This window comes from Carlito syrichta, unplaced genomic scaffold (genome assembly GCF_000164805.1).
Source record: "Carlito syrichta isolate Samal-C Ts95f unplaced genomic scaffold, Tarsius_syrichta-2.0.1 Scaffold303036, whole genome shotgun sequence".
NCBI classification, from domain to species: Eukaryota; Metazoa; Chordata; class Mammalia; order Primates; family Tarsiidae; genus Carlito; species Carlito syrichta.
Genome location: NW_007247132.1, coordinates 442456 through 461984, shown reverse-complemented (window position 1 = coordinate 461984; position 19529 = coordinate 442456). Strand labels below are relative to the sequence as shown.

The 19529-nt window shown below is 41.9% G+C and overlaps 1 protein-coding gene across 2 annotated transcripts in view; it reads right to left on the bottom strand.

The window, feature by feature from the left end:
* The window catches only part of HERC6 (HECT and RLD domain containing E3 ubiquitin protein ligase family member 6), a 74303-nt gene that overhangs the window by 39028 nt on the left and 15746 nt on the right, over positions 1–19529 (bottom strand). For both annotated transcript variants that reach the window (XM_008057501.2, XM_021712044.1), the window contains exons 5-11: positions 18290–18384; positions 15888–16015; positions 13767–13903; positions 12804–12871; positions 4688–4806; positions 3425–3484; positions 429–519 (exon numbers count right to left, since the gene is read on the bottom strand). In XM_008057501.2, coding sequence (XP_008055692.1) covers positions 429–519; positions 3425–3484; positions 4688–4806; positions 12804–12871; positions 13767–13903; positions 15888–16015; positions 18290–18384 — 698 coding nt within the window. The remainder of the gene's footprint in view (positions 1–428; positions 520–3424; positions 3485–4687; positions 4807–12803; positions 12872–13766; positions 13904–15887; positions 16016–18289; positions 18385–19529) is intronic.

Below are 19529 nucleotides of genomic sequence, written 5' to 3'. Positions count from 1 at the left end.
GTAGCTGGAACTACAGGCGCACACTACCACGCCCGGCTAATTTTTGATTTATTGTAGAGAGATGAGGTCTCGCCAAGTTTCCCAGGCGGGTCTCAAACCCGCGGGCTCCGGCAATCCACTCACCTCAGCCTCCCAAGGCGCAGGATTACAGGCTGAGCCACTGAGCCCAGCTCAGAATGAAATCTTGACTCAAAAAAAAAAAAAAAAGAAAAATATTGTATCTCTTGTACATTGCAGGGTTCAATAAAAATAAATGCCATACCTACTGAAGTAACTGGTATATAACTTCATATGAACAGCAGCCTTCTATTCCAGCCCCAATCATAAGTCCCCTCTAACCTAGCTCCCAACAACATTAAACTGCAATCATATTTATTCTTGTAAAGAAATTCTATTGTTTTAAATCTCATGTAAGTATTGACTATTACCGTGGAAGAAATCTGTTCACTTTTTGTTAACTTCTCGAAGGTTTCTTTTGCCATCTGTAAGTCCACATCAATGGAAATTTCTCCAGTTCCGCTTTGGATACAAGAAATGGAAAAACAAACCAAAAAAAACCCCACATAAACAGATGGAAACAGATATTTCTAAACTTCATATGTCATTTGTTGTTTTATTTTATTACTTATAAGATGAAAACTTTTTTTTTAAAACTTGCCTCTTTTCCAAATAATCAACTTACTCAACCAAAAAAAATGTGTAAATGTTATGTTCTCCTTGATAAAAGAGAGGAGATAACAATTTATTATCTCTACGGTAGCTGCATCAAGTCTAGGCTGCAGTATTAGCACAATTTTCTATGCTAAGTCTGAGAACTGACAGCATCTGCCAGTACTTTCAGCTTGTACATAGAGAACTGAAACTACCTACCACCCACATACAGAATCATTTGTAGTTACATAACTTTGCAATTGCGTTGTTTTCATGAACACAACTTTCCCATTCCAAGAAACTTTCACCCGGGCAAACAGCTTGACTGTCCATTATAGGAACTTCCTGAAAGACCCAGTAACTCTTCAGTGGGAAGCATTAACATTGTGCCTGCAGATCCTTTGAATCTCTTACCTCAAAATCCTCACCTTGCTGTTTCTATCCATCTCAGATAGTTATATATTTGTCCAATCCTTATCAAGCCAGTAGCCTCCCCTTCCTACACTGAAATCAAACTCCCAATTCTCAGTACCCTCTAACCTGGTCTTTTCTCTCAGAAGCACCATGAAAACGCTGGCCGGGTGTTCTCCTGGCCTGTCTTATCAATGATGTTTCAATGATATTTGAAGAGTCAGTATTGGACAAATCTAACAATTCTTTTGTAATGCATTATCAAGAAATATATTATGCTTGCTGAATTACCTGATCAATAGTAACATCAAGACTGAAATATTTATGCAGTACTAGAACAAAGTATTCCAAATTTCTCCTTAAAATATGAGGGGGGAATTTATTTATAGAAAGTTGTGTATTTATTCTTACACATTTGAACTTCAGTCACTTTCAAAGTCCTCTCTGTTTGATGCAATAAACCTACTGAGATTATTTTTCTAATGCTCAAAACAATTTCTGAACTTGTCCATTTGGATGCCTTTTAGTGCTTCTGCCGTTTTTTGTTTCACCTCTCCCACATCAGCCAAATGTTCCCCTTTGAGGACTTTCTTCATGGGGGAAACAAAAAAAAGTCTCTCAGGGAGAGATCAGATGAATAGGGAGGGTGGGGCACGGGGGTCATGCCGGTTTTGGTCCAAAACTGCTGAATACTCAGCGCAGTGTGGGCAGGTGTGCTCATAAATCACCCATCATGAAATGGGCAAACACGTAGAAATAATCTCCAAAAAAAAAAGTCTCTGAAGCCAAACACAGTCTCTCACAACAACACTAGCTGGTACACTGATGCCAATGGGTTCCTAGAACACTTAACTAGAGGAGGAATCCTGTACTACAAGGACTCCACCCTACAAAGATAATTCTGGGTTTTTTTGCGGTCCTCCTCCTATATTATCCTTTGCAGCTTTTCGCATCTGGTGAGTCCCTCACTCTTGGGAAGCGAGCTGGATACTTTTCTACTTTAGAAAGATCATATTATTGGCCACGGGTGGTGGCTCATGCCAGTAATCCCAGCACTTTGAGAGGCGAGAATACTGCCTGAGTCTAGGGGTTCGAGATCAACCTGAGCAACTTGGTGAGACCTCGTCTCTACAATAAATCAAAAAAGTTAGCTGGTTATGGCGGTATGTGCCGGTGATTCCAGCTACTTGGAAGGCTGAAGCGGAAAGACTGCCCAGGAGATTGAGGCTTCAGTGGTCGTGACCATGCCACTACACTCCAGCCTGGGCCACAGAGTTATGCTGGGGCAAGAAATAGTAACTGGGTTCAAGGTAGGGGTACAAGGCATGTACCACCATTTTCTGAACCAGTGAGCACACCTGAGACCAAGTTCACAAGGGAGGAACAGGACCTGACTAGGCAAAGGAGAACTGGAATGAGTTACACCATCTGCAGACAGGGCAGCAGACATAAGCCTTCAGAAAAGGCGGAGGACAGCCTGAGACACCCACCCCCCCACACACACACGCACATACTACTATTCCTCCTTTTCCTCCCTTATTGGCGAACCTGGAAGAAAGGGCAGAAATTGAAGACCCAAATACTGAGCATTAAAGGAATTGGTTTTTGTTGTTGTTGTTGTTATTGTTAGTTTTTTTGAAGTAGACAGGGTCTCACTCTGTTGCCCAGAGTGCGGTGACACAGTCACGGTTGATCACAGCCTGGACCTCCTGGGCTCAGGTGATCCTTCCACCTCAGCCTCCTGAGTAGCTAGGACTACAGGAACACGCCACATGCCCAGCTAGTTTTTTTATTTTTTGTAGAGACGAGATCTCGCTATGTTGCCCAGGCTAAGGAAATCGTGTAAACTCTTAGATCAGACCAAGTGTTAAGCCAAACAGAAATGAGATTAGATTTTCCTCTGTAGCAGAAAGTTAAAGACAAAATAAATGAGATCTATTTTCCTTATTGACCTCACACAGTAAGAACTGTAAAGTACATCCTTGACCTCTAAGTAAGTAATGTTAAATTTAGCTGATCAATTGTAGATACAAAGATCCTGGAAAAACACTGTTCCTTCTAATCAGATAACAGAAAGGCAGTGTGGAGGAAGCAAGCAATGTTAGTTAGGAATTACAAATTAAAACGTATGGTTTTATATATTTACACATTTTGTTTTTTATATATTTATATATTAATAAATCTTAGATCTTTTTATAAATTACTTTATAAAAGGAAAGATTTCTCTAACAATCTCCAGAGTTCCCTACGTTGGACTTTGTGTGCACAGATAACAAAATTCACAAATTAAACTGACTTGAAACATTTCATTTTAGATATTCCCTAGTGTTTTAAATGAAGGTAAATCTCATATAAGTATTACCTTTTCTTTAAAAAACTTGCAGTCAGACAAGCAGGAGATGAAAATACCATTTCAATTTCACTGCAAAAGTAATGACAAGGGGTAAGTCACAACATGATATAAAAGCAAGCCTTTGCAAATTCTATTATGTCTGAATAAATAACTGATGATGTGGAATCACTATTAATGAAAATAACTAGTCTCTTCAGAGTCTCCCCATTTCTGGTTATACTTTGTGCATATTATTGCTAAATCTCACCGAAGTCCATTTATAGGTGACTTGTTCAAGCCATCTAAATTTAAATCCATCCCTCTGAAAATGAAAACTCACAGAACTCCAGAGAGAAAACTATAAAGATGTGAAAACGGCCCATCTTACTGAAGGCTTCATGGGCTTTTTTGTGTGTGTGCATCCCCTTCACCTAGCAATGTACTTGGGTTATCACATGTTCTCTTTTTTTTTTTTGAGTTGGAGTCTTACTCCATCGCCCGGGCTGGAGTGCAGTGGCACACTCATGGCCATTAACCTGCTGGGCTCTGGCGATCCTTCCACCTCAGTCTTCCAAGTAGCCAGAACTACAGGCACGTGCTACTGTGCCCAGATAATTTTTTTTTTCTTTTTTGATTTACTGTAAAGACGAGGTCTCGCCAAGTTGCCTGGGTTGGTCTCGAGCCCTCAGACTCAGGCAATCTACTTGCCTTAGTCCCCCAAAGTGCTGGGATTACAGTCTGAGCCACCAAGTCTGGCTCCACATGTTCTCAATATATTTTTTTATTTATATTTTAAGTAAAATATGAATGAATGAATACATTCATGACCTATTCAAACTAAAAGGGGGTGGCAGAAGTAGACAATATTAACTAGGAATTACAACTTATGGTGGTGTTATACCGAGGGTGTCAAAAAATGTATACACCTTTTAAGAGATGTTATCTATGTATTACCTTTTGAAGCTAAATTGAATTATGGTAGAGATGTGTAGTATGATGTTCACTCATCTGTGCTTCTGCCATTTTCTTTGACTGTCCTGCTTGTTGCATGGTGACAGTGGCATTCATTCAATGAAGGCCATCTTTTGAGTGAATGTTATACTTAAAATGTGCATACTTTTTTGGCACCCCCGTATACTTACATATTTTATATATCTATATTTTAATAAATTTATATCTTTTTATATATGCAAATACCAGCTCAACAAAGCCAAACTCTCTTCCTTATATCTAGGATAAAATGATTAAAGCTTCAGAACTAGATATAAGTGGTTTATCTTTTGTCAGAGTCACCTTTTAGTCACTTTATTAAATTCACTTCTTTTCACTGCTATCCAGTTATCTACAGTGCACTGCCTAATTCGGCTTATTTCTGGCAGGGTTTTCCTGGAAGCACTCGTGGAAATAGTATCCTTCAAGAAAGAAAAAAAAAACAAGAATGATCAGGAGCACACGTACATACAAATAATAAATGATCCTGGAAGCATGTAACATGAGCGATATTTGGGCTCCACACAGGCAGTGGTGTCTGGTGGAGGAGATTTGGTATCAGGCTGGCCCAGGTGTTTTGCTTCCTTGCCTGGATTACTTTGCTTGGTCTGAGCCTTAATTTCATCATTCAAAAGAAAGGCCAGGAAGAGTGGCTCATACCTGCAATCTCAGCAGTTTGGAAGGCAGAGATGGGAGGATCGCTAGAGCCCAGTAGTTCAAGACCAGGCTGGGCAACATAGTGATATTTCATCTTTACAGAAGGTAAAAAAATTAGCTAGGCATGATAGCGCATACCTGTGGTCACAGTTACTTGGGAGGCTGAGGCCAAAGGATAACCTGAGTGTGGGGGATTGAGGTTGCAGTAAGCTGTGCCACTGCACTCCAGTATGGGAGACACAGTGAGACCCCAACTAAAAAAGTGAGGGGGGGGCAGCCGGGCTCAGTGGCTCAGCCTGTAATCCCGTGCCTTTGGGAGGCTCGCGACCCTCCTGGGCAGCAAGACTTCATCTCTACAATAAATCAAAAAATCAGCCAGGCGTGGTAGCGCTTGCCTGTAATTCCAGCTACTCGGAAGGTAAGGCGGAAGGATTGCCGGAGCCCAACCGATCGAGGCTGCGGTGGTGGGGAGCGGTGGCCACTCCAGTCTGGGCGACAGAGTGAGACTCCAACTCAAATAAATAAATAAATAAATAAATAAATAAATAAATAAGGAGGGATAACACTTAAGAAGAGGGGTGGAGGAGGGATAACACTGAAGAATTGAAAACAGGGTCTCAAAGACTTAATCAATATCCACTGTAGCATTATTCACAATAGGTAAGAGATGGAAACAACCCAAGTGTCCACCAACAAATGAATGGGGCCAGGTGTGGTGGCTCACACCTATAATACCAACACTTTGGGAAGCTTAGGCCGGAGGATTGCTTAAGCCCAAGAGTTCAAGACCAGCCTGGGCAACAATAGAGAGACCTTATCTCTGTTAAAAAATAAAAAAAAATTAGCTGGGCATGGTGGCATGTGACTGTAGTCCCATCTACTTGGGAGGCTGGGGAGAGAGGATCGCCTCAGCCTAGGAGGTCAAGGCTGCAGTGAGCTGTGATAATGTCACAGCACTCCAGTCTGGGTGATTGGGTGACTGGGTGACAGAGACCCTGACTCCAAAAAAAAGAAAAGAAAAGAAGGAAAAATGGATAAACAAAATATACCTGCTATTAAATATTACTTAGACTTAAAAAGGAATGAAATTCTGATACATGCTACAACATGAATGAATTTGAAAGCTGTATTGAATGAAACAAGCCAGACACAAAATGACAAATATTGTATGATTCCACTTTTATGAATTATCTTGAATAGGCAAATTCATAGAGACAGAAAGTAGACTAAAGGTTAAGGACTGGGAGAAGGGGGAAAAGGGGAGCTGTTATTATTTTGAGTTAAGAAAGGTAGATTTATTAAAGGAAATATAAGTTGTAAAGGGTACAATGGGCAGGACAACAGCAAAAGTGTCTGTGGTCTGCTGCCAGGGAGCTATTATTTAATAGTTACAGGGTTTTTAATTGGAGTGATGACAAAGTTTTGGAGATGGACAGTGATGAGAGTTGTTCAACATTGTGAATGTAATTGATGCCACTGAATTGTATATTTTAAAATGATTAAAATGACAACTTGTATGTTATATATATGGGGGGACCCAAAAACTTGGAATTTACTTATAAAAAATTGTGTATTTATTCTTACATGTTTAAACTTCAATCACCTTCAAAATATTCTGTTTGATGCAATACACTTATCGAGATGCTTTTTCCACCACTCAAAAGTTATTTTTGCTTGTCCACTTGGATGTCTTTTAGTGCTTCAGCTGTTTTTTGTTTCACCTCTTCCACATCAGCAAAATGTTTCCCTTTGAGGACTTTTTTCATCCAGGAAGACAAAGTAAATCTCTTGGGGTGAGATTGGGTGAATAGGGAGGTCATGCTGTTTTTTGGTCAAAAATTGCCACTCAGAAAATAAAATTTCACTGCAGTACATTGTGTAAATCACCCATCATGAAATGGGCAAATGTGTTGTAAGTATCTCCAAAAAAAATTCACTGAAGCTGAATGCAGTCTCCCAAACAACACTAGCTGGCACATTGACGCTGATGGGTTCCTAGAACACTTACCTAGTGGGGAAGCCTGTACTACAAGGGGCCTGCCCTCCAAAAACTAATTCCAGATTTTTGGGGTCCCACCTTGTATTTTACAGGGGGAAAAAATGAGAAAACCATACCTACCTCTCTGAGCTCTTGTTAAGATTAAATTAGATTACATATGCAAAGTTTTGGATTAGGGTATACAGTCAGTAATTTGTTTTCTTATTCCCTTTAATCACTCACACATTTTTTACTTTTATATCAGTGGCTCTCAAACTGAAATGTGTATCACCTGGTGGGTGATTCAGGTAGGCTTGTTAAAGTACAGATTTCTGGGACCCAGTCATATAGTTTCTGATTTTGTGGGTCAAGGGTGGAGCTCACTCATTTGCATCTAACAAAGTCTCAGCTGTTGCCACTGTTGGTGGTATAAGGACTGCACTTTGAGAACCATAGTTCTCTATAGTGCTTGAGGCCAAATAACCCAGCCAGAAGTGTCAAAAGTCACCGTCTGGAAAGAAAAACCTGTCTTCCACATAGTCTTCCAAAGATATTAGTGTTCTGCTATCAATTATACCTACGCTTCTCCTGAACTTGTTAAGAGTCAGGAAATTCACATCACTTGTGTTTAATGCTGAAATAAAGGTCTCCTGAAAAAGATACATAGCCACGGCTCTTAAAATTTCCTTCAGCTTCTAGCACTGAATCCTGGTGTCCTCTGTAGTTTGACGAAGAGGAAAGGCTTTTTGCTTGTTTGTTTTGTTTTGTTTTTTTGAATCGAGGTCTTACTCTGTCACCCAGGCTGGAGTGTAGTGGCACATTCACAGACTGTAGCCTTGACCTCCTGGGCTCAGGCAATCCTTCTGCCTCAGCCTCCTGACAACTGGGACTACAGGTGCACACCACCACATCTGGCTAATTTTTTGATTTGTTTAAATAGAGATGAGGTCTTGTGATGTGGCCAGGCTGACTTCAAATTCCTGAGCTGAAGCAATCCTCCTGCCTCGGCCTCCCAAATTGCGGGGATTACAGCTGTGAGCTGCAGTGCCCAGCCAAGAGGAAAATTTTTTCCTCCCACATTCCAGGAACCTTAAGACAATGAGGTGCTCCTGTGGGCACTAACCTACCATTTCTTCATTTTCTATTTCAAAGTCTCCAGCTCCCCTGAAGAGCATGACCTCAGACTACATCATCTGCCTCCTTTTATAATCATCTCCTAATGTCCCAGTCACTTCCCTTCCTTCATCAAAAGCTTCAGCACCCTGCTGACTGTCTTTCTCACCACCACCAATTCCCATCATCTTGCTTCCTGTCATTCCTGGCAACTTCAGAATTGAGGAACATAATTTATCCCCCACCTACATCTCTGAGGTTTTGTTGAGTTAGGGTCTCACTGTCACTCAGGCTGGAGTGCAGTGGCATGATCATGGCTCATTGCAGCCTCGAACTCCTGGGCCAAGGATCCTGCTGCCTTGACCTCTCGAGTAGCTGGGACTACAGGCACGCGCCACCATGCCTGGCTAATTTTTTTTATTTTTTGTAGAGATGAGATCTCGCTATGTTGCCTAGGCTGGTCTCGAATCACTGGACTCAATAAATCCTCTCACCTCGGCCTCCCAAAGTGCTGGAATTAGAGGTATGAGTCACTGCGCCTGGCCTTCTCTCAGATCTTAATCTCATCTCTACTCTTCTCTACTCCACTTCAGTCACCTACGCCCTGGACTAGAGTTTCTAAACTGACATTAACGACGTTTTGGGTCAGATAATTCTTTGTTGTGAGGAGGCTGTCCTGCGCATTATAGCAGCATCCCTGGCCTCTACCCACCAGATGCCAGAAGCAGCCACTCCCAACACCATCTCCCGCTTAGTTATGACAATCTAAAATGTCTCCAGACATTGCCAAATATTTCCTGGGGCACAAAATCATCCCTAGTTGAAAACCGCTGCAGAAGATATGGGTGAGAAGCTGGCTTTTACAATCCTCAATTGTTCTGCCTCCTTAATGTCTATTGGAAACATTCTCCTCTCTGATCACCACACACCATTTTCTGATTCACTTGCTTTCCAGTGAAGCCCCTAGTGCAAGACTCTTTTTTTTTTTGAGTCGAGGTCTCACTGTTGCCCATGCTGGAGTGCAGTGGCATGATCATGGCTCACTACAGCCTTAACCTCCTGAGTTCAGTCAAGTGATCCTTCTGCCTCAGCCTCCTGAGTAGCTGGGACTACAGGCATACGCCACCATGTCCAGCTAATTTTTTAATTTAGTGTAGACACAAGGTCTCACTATGTTGTTCAGGCTGGTTTCCAACTCCTGGGCTCAAGCAGTCCTCCTACCTCAGCCTCCCAAAGTGCTAGGATTACAGGCGTGAGCCACCATGCCTGGTCCCCAAGATTCGTTGATGTATTGGGATCCCAAATCCATTGGCCCTGCTGCTTGTTCACTATTCAACACCCTCCTCGTGTCTTCCTCACCCAGCTTAGATGCCGTTTGTCAGCATTATATTCACTCTCATCACTCATTTGTCCATTTCCTACCGTACTTGTCTAGCAAAATCCCATCTGTAGTTACACTCAACTCTGGATTCCTCAACATTGAATCCGCTCAGCCTAGCATCCCTGGAGAGAGCAGTGTAACTGTGCTGACTGATGTCACTTGGAATCTAGGATCATGGATTTCAAATGGGCACTCGATATCATCTGGTCATCTCTGAGGCCATCTGCTTTCTCACGCTCTGAGACAACTATTGCATGTCATCCTTTTCCTCCTAAGCCTGCCACACTTCTCTCTGGTGCTCAGATGGGGACTCTGCCTCAGGCATCACCGAAAAAATGGAAGAAATCAAGCAAGAACAAACCACCTTCCCACCATCTGCCCCTCGCCTGCACCCTCGCCCGCACTGTTCCTCACTGCAACAGGATCAATACATCTACTCTGACCTCCCAGGTCTACAGTGGATTCTGCTTCCTCGCTCCTGTTCTGCAACATTGCTTCTGCTATTATTCACTCCTTTGTCTGCCCCATGGGAGACCCTCCAAGGCTCTCCACACCCCTTCACATCAAAACTTCTCAGAACTGTCTCAGTCACTATTTCCGCTTGCTCCTCCTCCTCTTCTCTGTCTGTCTTTCTCTGGTCAGATCTCACCCTCTGGCCTCTGAAACAAAGTGATCTTACCAAAGTAGAAAGAACTGTGTGCGCTTCTGACTTGGCCTCATAGCTGGATTGACAGGGTTGACCACTTCCCCCTTCTGGAAACACATTGCCCCCCCACCCTTATCAGTGGGGAGTATGTCCCAGGACCCCCAGTGGATGCCTGAAGTACCAAACTCCATCTATACCGATTTTTCCTACACATACATACCTATGATGAAGTTAATATATCAATTAGGCACAATAAGAGATTGCATCCCTTCTTCTTACGATGAAGAAGGGATGCAGCAGGATGGTGTGAGTTTCCATCACACCACTCAGAACAGTGTGCAATAGAAAACATGAATTATCTCTGGAATGTTTCATTTAATATTTTCGAACACAGTTGAGTGTGGGTAACTGAAACCGCTGAAAGCGAAACTGTAGATAAGAGAGGACCACTGTATAGTACTTCCTTCTCTTGGCGTGATGAGCCACTTGCTCCTGGTTTTCCCCTGCCTTAGAATCTGGTTCTTTTCAGTCTCCTTTTCTGGCTCCTCTCCGGCTGTCTGACCTCTAATGGAGAAGGACTTCAGGCTTGATTTTTTCTGACTTCTCGTCTCATTTTTACTCTCCTTTTCTAGGTGAACCGAGTCAGAGTCTCGCTCTGTCACCCAGGTTGAAGTGCAGTGGCACAATCACAGCTCAATGCAGTTTTGACTAGGCTCAGGTGATCCTCCCACCTCGGCCTCCTGAGTTACTGGGACTACAGTCAAGCACCACAATGCCCAGTGAATTTTTTTTTTTTTTTAGAGAAAAGGTCTCATTATGCTGCCCAGGCTGATCTCAAACTCCCAAAGTGCTGGGATTACAGGCATGAGACACCGTGTCTGGCTGATCATTGCCATGTTTATATTGCAATGCTGACGTCCTCCTGAAATCCGAATTCAGATATCCAGCGAAGTTTCTAGATCTCTTCCCACTTCACGTAACTGGATCCTTCTCAAATAGCTCTTCATCCTTTCTTACTGAGGTTCGGCCTCACGGGCCTTCTTTCTGTCATGCATGCCTTGAATGTTCTTCCTCTGATCTAAGCTTGACTGTTCAAGTGTCATGGCCTCTAAAAGGTCTTTCTTGGCAGACATTTCTAAAGCAGCCCATCTCATCAACCTCAAATGGCCTGTTGTCTTCTTCAGAGTACTTATTTCTCGCTCATAAGTCGTATTTATTTTGCAGTTAACTCATTTATCACCTAGTCTTTCCTGTGAAGTCCAAATGCTCTGAACAGGGCGACCTTGTCTGTATTATCACATTTGTCCCAAGCACCAAGAGCAGGCCTAAGACATAAAAGGCACCCAAGTTTTGTCAACTGGTTTATGGAATAGTTATGACAAAGAAACCAAAGGGTAATCCCTTAACTATCCACAGCGGCACAGAGACCATTATGTGTATCAGGGAAATAGAAAGAGTTTATATGCATGTCAAGTTCAAACATTCTTGATATTAGAAAAAAAGGAAAAATTAAGAAAATCACTAAGTATGTTTTTGTTTCCATAAAAACACTTCAGAACTCACCCAGAAATACAGTAATAAAATCCTCTCTTGGCCAGGTGCTGTGGCTCACACCTGTCATCCCAGTGTTTTGGGAGGCATTGCTTGAGCCCAGGAGTTCAAGATCAGCCTGGGGAACGTAGCAAGGCCTCGTCTTTACACACACACACAAAAATTAGATGTGTGTCATGGTGCACCCCTGTGGTCCCAGCTACCTGGGAGGCTGAGGTGGAAGGCTCGCCTGGGCCATATGAGTCATGACTGTGCCACTGCACTCCAGCCTGGGCGACAGAAATTTTGGCTCAAAAAAAAAAAAAAAATCCTCTCTGTTAACAATTAGGAATGCACTATAGCATGGTGGATAATGGTGGAAGCTTTGGGGCTAGGCTGCCTGGGATTGAATCCAGCTCTACCACCTACCAGAGCAACTTTGAGTAAATTCCTCTCTCTGAGACGCAGCTTTTTTGTCTGAAAAATGGGAGAAAACAACTGGAGTTGATATAAGCATTAAATAAAGTGTTCTGATTAGTGCCCAATGCACAGTGACTGCAATTGTTATTAATCATTACTGTTATTACCACCATTAATATTATTAAGTGATAAATTTAATTTGGGGGAAGCTTGACAAACAAGGATGTAAGAATTACATGGTATTTTTCTTTTCTTTTCTTTTCTTTTGAGTTGGAGTCTCATTCTGTCACCCAGGCTGCAGTGCAGTGGCATGCTCACGGCCACCCCAGGATCAACCTGCTGGGCTCCAGCGATCCTTTCAACTCAGCCTTCCAAGTAGCTGGAACTATAGGCATGCACTGCCATGCCCAGCTAATATTTTGATTTATTGTAGAGATGAGGTCTCATCAAGTCGCCCAGGCTGGTCTCAAATTCCTGGGCTCAAGCAATCCTCTCACCTCTGCCTCCTAAAGTGCTGGGATTACAGGCATGAGTCACTGCGCCTGGCCATATATTTTTCAAAGGCATGAAAATAAAAGACCATATTGTTCTAGTAAGAAACCAGAATAAATATGAATAATTCAATTTTCCAAATACTGCTCTGAACACTAGGGAAAAAATAAATTTTAAAAGAAAGAGAAAGTGTTATAGATACCTCATGAGTTGTCACAAAGTTGGCGTATGTTCCAGCAAAAATGTGTTTAACTTGAGCATTCGTGAGGTCTAAAAGAAAGTCATAAATCCATGCTTGGGGTTTTTAGAAGTAAAAAATAAACCTGATGTATTAACAAGCCAAATTTGCTTATTTATTAGCAATGTATATTCTTCTAAATGAATTTTGACTACAAACAGCAGAAAAGACTAATTTTTTCTTTTTCTTTTTTCCCACATACAGTATTATAATAAAAGATTAATTGTAATCAGATTACATGTCATATACAGTAAGTCCCCTACACACAAACAAGTTCTGTTCCAAGAGTGATTTTGTAAGTCCAATTTGTTCGTAAGTCCAACAAAGTTAGCCTAGGTACCCAACTAACACAATCAGCTATACAGTACTAGTTACATCACCACTGCTTTTACGCTTGCTTCTAGACATCCTGGGCTTGCAATAAAGATACTGTATTACTGTACTGTAGAGTACACAAAAACACAACCACTTGTAGAGGACACACATACGTGACAATGGACACCAGACATGTGAACTAACTAAGGTGATGGAACATGTGAACATACATTCACATCTTTGAAAGTTTGCAACATGAAAGTTCATACATAGAGGACTTATTGTATTCATTTAGTCTAAATTTTAATTTTTCATGCACTTACATAATGAAGCCAAGGTAGCTGTGCTTTAGAAGAGGTTTGACTGAATATATAAAAGTGTATTGCTCCAGTGCTTAGGTAGGACCTTCTTTTGTTATTACCTTAATCCTCAGCAATGATGACAAAATACTCCAGGGGTCGTTACATAAGAAAAAGTACACAATGTACAAATTTAAAATGAAAGTCCTAAGTGACCTACAGGTCTATGGGCTCCTTTGAAAGGAAGCTGAATAATATTTCTCCTTCAGTGACTTTAATGAGTACACAGTCTTGAATTGGGGGCTACTCATACCATCAGCAGAAATCAGGCAGTGAATGTCAGAGTTCTCCATTTGGGTCTCCAGAGGAGCTGGGTTGCTTGTGCCACTAGGCCCACAACCAAAGGACAGCACCTGACGGGTGGTGTGCACGTACGCAAGGGTGTGGTATCTACAAGAGAGAGAATGCACCATAATGAAGACCCAGGTACTCATGTTTTTTGAAAAAGTTGATGTTCCTGAACACAGAATCACAGACTTGCCTTTATAAATACCCAGCTTCCCATCACAATGTTAGGGTTAGAGGGTAGCAAAGGGTGTGGCTAAACAGAGGGTGAGGGAACATTAGCTGGTTACAAACTCAAAAAATAGAATATTATTGATGGGTCTTTACTGTGGTTTCTATCATTTCTGTATTATTATTATTATTATTATTATTGAGTTGGGGTCTCACTCTGTCACCCAGACTGGAGAGCAGTCGCATGATCATAGCTCACCACAGTCGACTTCCTGGGCACAGGCAATCCTCCTGCCTTAACCTCCCTAGTAGCTGGGACTACAGGCACACACCACCATGCCCAGTTAATTTTTTATTTTTTGTAGAGATGAGATCTTCCTATGTTGCCCAGGCTGGTCTTGAACTCCTGGGCCCAAGATGTCCTCCAGCCTCAACCTCCCAAAGTGCTGGGATTACAGATATGAGCCACCATGTCTGGCCATTTGTATTTTAAATGTGTGCATTTTTTAATTTTTATTTTTATTTTTATTTTGAGTTGGAGTTTCATTCTGTCACCCAGACTGGAGTGCAGTGGCCGCTCCCGGCCACCACAGCCTCGACCCACTGGGCTCCAGCGATCCTTCTGCCTCAGCCTTCCAAGTAGCCGGAATTACAGGCGCGCGCTACCATGCCTGGCTGATTTTCGATTTATTGTAGAGATGAGGTCTCGTCAAGTTGTCCAGGCAGGTCTCAAACCCGCGGGCTCAGGCAGTCCACTCACCTCAGCCTCCCAAAGGCGCGGGATTACAGGCTGAGCCACCGAGCAAAGCCATTTTTTTGTCTACACACATTATTTCTTACTAAATAAATAAAATGTCTAGGATAATGTTGAAAAATGGGTTCGAGACCAGCCCGGGCAACTTGGCAAAACCTTGTCTCTACAATAAAAAAATTAAAAAATTAGCTGGGTGGGTAGCACATACCTGTAGCTGTGGTGACCATGAGTGTGCCACTGCACTCCAGCCTGAGTGACAGAGTGAGACTCCAACTAAAAAACAAAACAAAACAAAACAAAAACCACCCTTTTTTGACTTGGAGTCTCACTCTGTCACTCAGGGTGGAGTGCAGTGGCACACTCATGGCCTCCCCAGCACCGACCTCCTGGGCTCTAGCGAACCTTCCACCTCAGCCTTCCAAGTAGCCGGAACTACAGGTGCACGCTACCATGACCGGCTAATTTTTTACTTTTTGTAGAGATGAGGTCTCCCAAAGTTGCCTGGGCTGGTCTCGAACCCTCAAGTTCAGGAAATCCTCTCACCTCAGCCTTCCAAAGTGCGGGGATTACAGGCTTGAGCCACTGCGCCTGGCCTGAACTTAACTCTTAAAAGACATTAGCTGGGACACTTGCACTAACCTAATTCTGTGTACAGTGATAAGAACCTGAACTTCAGCCCTGGAAGAGCTGAGTTCAGATTCTGCCTCTACGATTTTGCTTGTTATATAATCATGACCAAGACGAATCATCTCTCTGAGTGCATTACTTCTTTTTACTTCTTTTTTTTTTTTGAGTTGGGGTCTCACTCTGTCACCCAGGCTAGAGTGCAGTGGCACGCTCGTGGCCATCCCAGCATCGACCTGCTAGGCTTCGGTGATCCTTCAGCCTCAGCGTTCTAAGTAGCTGGAACTACAGGCATGTGCTACTATGCCTGGCTAACTTTTGATTTATTGTAGAGAAGAAGTCTCACTATGTTGCCCAGGCTGGTCTCGAACCCCTAGGCTCAGGCAATCCACCCTCCTTGGCCTTCCAAAGTGCTGGGATTACAGACATGAGCCATCACACCCAGGAGGTCTTAAGATTTTATAACATTCCACGTGAGTTGCTTCTAAGTAATAAAATATAGCACTCTACCCATGCTAAAAAAAAAAAAAAGTCTATTACCTGCCACAATCGATTTGCGAAACGAAGCCATCAATTCCTTCCACACGTTGTGGACCTCTCTTCCCGGCAGTGCAGCTGTATCCCAGCTGTCCAAATCTATTGTCTCCAAATGTGAACACCTGCCCATCCTGTTTAAAGAAAAGAGGAACCAGACTGATTTCAGTTTAAACAAAAGTAACTAAAGTTTACAAGTGAAGTATTCTAAGAGAGTTAATAGGAGAGCATTATGTGAAATACAGACTCTACATAAATAGAAGAGATCCTTTACTATTTCTAATATTGAATTAGAATTAATACAGTAAACATGAATAATCACTGGCATTCCTTTAAAGACCAGGTGCCTCAAGGATGTATTGTATGGCATGGTGACTATAGTTAATAATAATACATTACATATTTGAGATTTGCCAATAAGTAGATCTTAAATATTCTCACCACAGAAAAAAGATAACTATGTAAGGTGAGGCATATGTTAATTAGCTTGATTGTGGTATTCATTTCACAATGCATACATATTTCAGAATATCACATTGTACCCCCAAAGACATATATAATTTGTATTTGTCAATTATACTGCAATAAAGCAGAGGAAAAAAGAACCAAGCACTTAAGTATTTGCTGAATGAATGAATGAATTGGTTCAAGCAAGAGTAATACCAACATTTAAGTATATGTTTGCTTTATTTATTTGAACATATTTCCAAAAATACTCTTCCAAAAAATGATTCTATGATTATAAACAACCAGCTTTCTCCTTCCAACTAAGAATAATATATTCCAAACAATTGAGGGTTTTCTAATTTAGGACATGCATCTAAAACAAACAATAAAAATAATGTGGGGTATAGAACTTTTTTTTTGAGTCGGGGTCTCACTTTGTCACCCAGGCTGTAGTGCAGTGGCGCAATCATGGTTCATCGCAGTCTCGACCTCCTGAGCTGAGGTGTTACTTCCACCTCAGCCTCTTGAGTAGCTGGGGCTATGTGTGTGCGCCACCGTGCCCAGCTAATTTTATTTTTTGTAGAGTCAAGGTCTTCTTATGTTGCCCAGGCTGGTCTCAAACTCCTGGCCTCAAGTCATCCTCCCACCTTGGCCTCCCAAAGTGCTGGAATTTTAGGCATGAGTGACCGCGCTCGGTCTATAATTTTTAAGCAAACATTTCAACCACACAAATAGTTTTCAAGCCTATTCCTTAGGTCTATAGAAGTAATCCAGGACAAGCAGGGAGGGAAAACATTCTGGAACCTGGGTCATAACTGTGCCAAACAAGAAATGGAGGAAAGTATGTTCCAGTCTGTAAAGTGGGTAATTGAAAATTGTAAAAATACTTTATTGCTTCTATGATATTTTTTATCTGTAGAATTACATTGTCAACAAGTAACTGCTAAAGGGATTTGCTTCTATATTGATCTAATTTAATAGTTATCTAAAAATATTTCCTAATGCTGAAATTAGCTTCTATTATAGGCTCTAAAAAAATCTCATAATTTCTGCTTGGTTCTCCTCTTTAGATATTTGTACACTGAATGAATATGTCTAGACATCAATATCATCTGACACTATAGTCTGCATGTTTACACTCCTCCCAAATTCATACACTGAAATCCTAAACTCAATGTGATAGTATTAGGAGGTGAGGCCTCGAAAGATGATTAGATCATGAGGAAGGAACCCTCATGAATGGGATTAGTGCCCTTACAAAGAGGCCCTAGAGGGACCCCTGGCCCTTTCCACCATGTGAAGACACAACGAAAATATGGTCATCTATGAACCAGAAAACTGGTCCTTACAAGATACCAAATCTGCTGGCACCTTGATCTTGAATTTCCCAGCCTCCAGAACCATGAGAAATCTTTTTTTTTTTTTTCTCTCTTTTCTTTTCTTTTTCTTCTTTATCTTTCTTTCTTCCTTCTTTCCTCCCTCCCTTTCTTTCTTTCTTTTTGTGAGTCAGAGTCTTACTCTGTTGCCCAGGCTGGAATGCAATGGCACAATCATGGCTCAATGTAGCCTCAAACTCCTGGGCTCGAGTGATCCTTCCACCTCAGCCTCCCCAGCAGCTGGGACAACAGGTATATGCCACCTCACTGCTTAGTTTTTTGTTTGTTTGTTTTTAAATGTTTTTGTAGAGATGAGGTCTTACTATGTTGTCCAGGCTGGTCTCAAGCTCTTGGCCTCAAGCAATCCTCCCATCTTATCCTCTCAAAAGTGCTGGGATTATAGGCATGAGCCACCACACCTGGCTACGAAATAAATTTCTATTGGTTATGAGCAACTCAGTACATGGTATCTTGTTATAGTGGCCCGAATGGATTAAGATGCTCTTGTTTTCAATAGTAGTTAGTACATATACCCTGTTCACATTTCTCTGGAACTTAAAAAAATAGCCACACGTTTTTAATTACCTGGGTAAGCACTGCAGTGTGCTCTTGACCACAGCTGATAGAAATCACATCTAGAGTCTTCAGTGCACCAATTGAAAAAGGCTTGCTGCTATAAGCTGTTGAAAGAAAGAATTCCTGGAGTATAAGAAGAACTCAGATTTCATGAGTTTTTATATTTTCATAGATTCTAATATTTCCTATCTTTTATGTTTTTGTTAGTATTATAATTCATTAACATAGTTCTTTTTTATTATAAAGATGCAGGGTACAATTCAGGGTTAGGTATACAAACGTTGATTATGCAGGTACCCTTGTTGATGAGGTATGCTCCTCCCTCCCCTAGCAGTTTCCCTCGGCTGCCAATCCCCCCCCCTCCCCTGACAGTTTCCCATTACTGCCAAATGCTTTCTTATAGTATTATAATTGTTTAAGTTCCGCTTATGAGTAAGAACATATGGTACTCTGTTCTTTGTCATTAACATAGTTTTAAAAGTGAACAATAGAAAGTATAAAACAGAAGGGAAGCCCTACTTTGGAAAAGGAAAAATAAAGGTCCTTGAGTATTTCTAGAAGCTGTTTAATTTTCTGGAATGCTGTAGCTGTTGACCTAGAAAACTGACTTTCAAGATCCTCATCCCTAATGATACTGCCATCATGTTGTATTCATTGGTCAACCTACAATAACAACAGAGGCTCTCCAAGGAAAAGAGTTTATTTGGCAATGAATGACAGGGATTGTAATCCAGGATATGCATGTCATGATGGATCATGGGCAGATCTGGGGAGATAGAGGCAAGGGGAAACTTTTAAAGGAAAAAGAACGTACATGGAGCTATTTAGAAAAAAAGCAAGGGAGGCTCGGTGGCTCAGCCTGTAATCCCGCACTTTGGGAGGCCGAGGTAAGTGAATTTCCTGAGCCCGCGGATTCAAGACCCACCTGGGCAACTTGGTGAGACCTCATCTCCACAATAAATCAAAAAAATTAACCAGGCGTGGTAGCACACGCCTGTAGTTCCAGCTACTTGGAAGGCTGAGGTGGAAGGATCACCAGAGCCCAGAAGGTCGAGGCTGCGGTGGCCGGGAGCGGCCACTGCACTCTAGTCTGGGCGACTGAGTGAGACTCCAACTCGAAAAAAAAGAAAAAAAAGAAAAAAGCAGGCCAGACATGGTGGTTCACCCAGCACTTTGGAAGGTGGAAGCGAGAGGATTGCCTGAGTTCAGGGGTTCAAGACCAGCCTGGGCAACTTGGCAAGACCTTGTC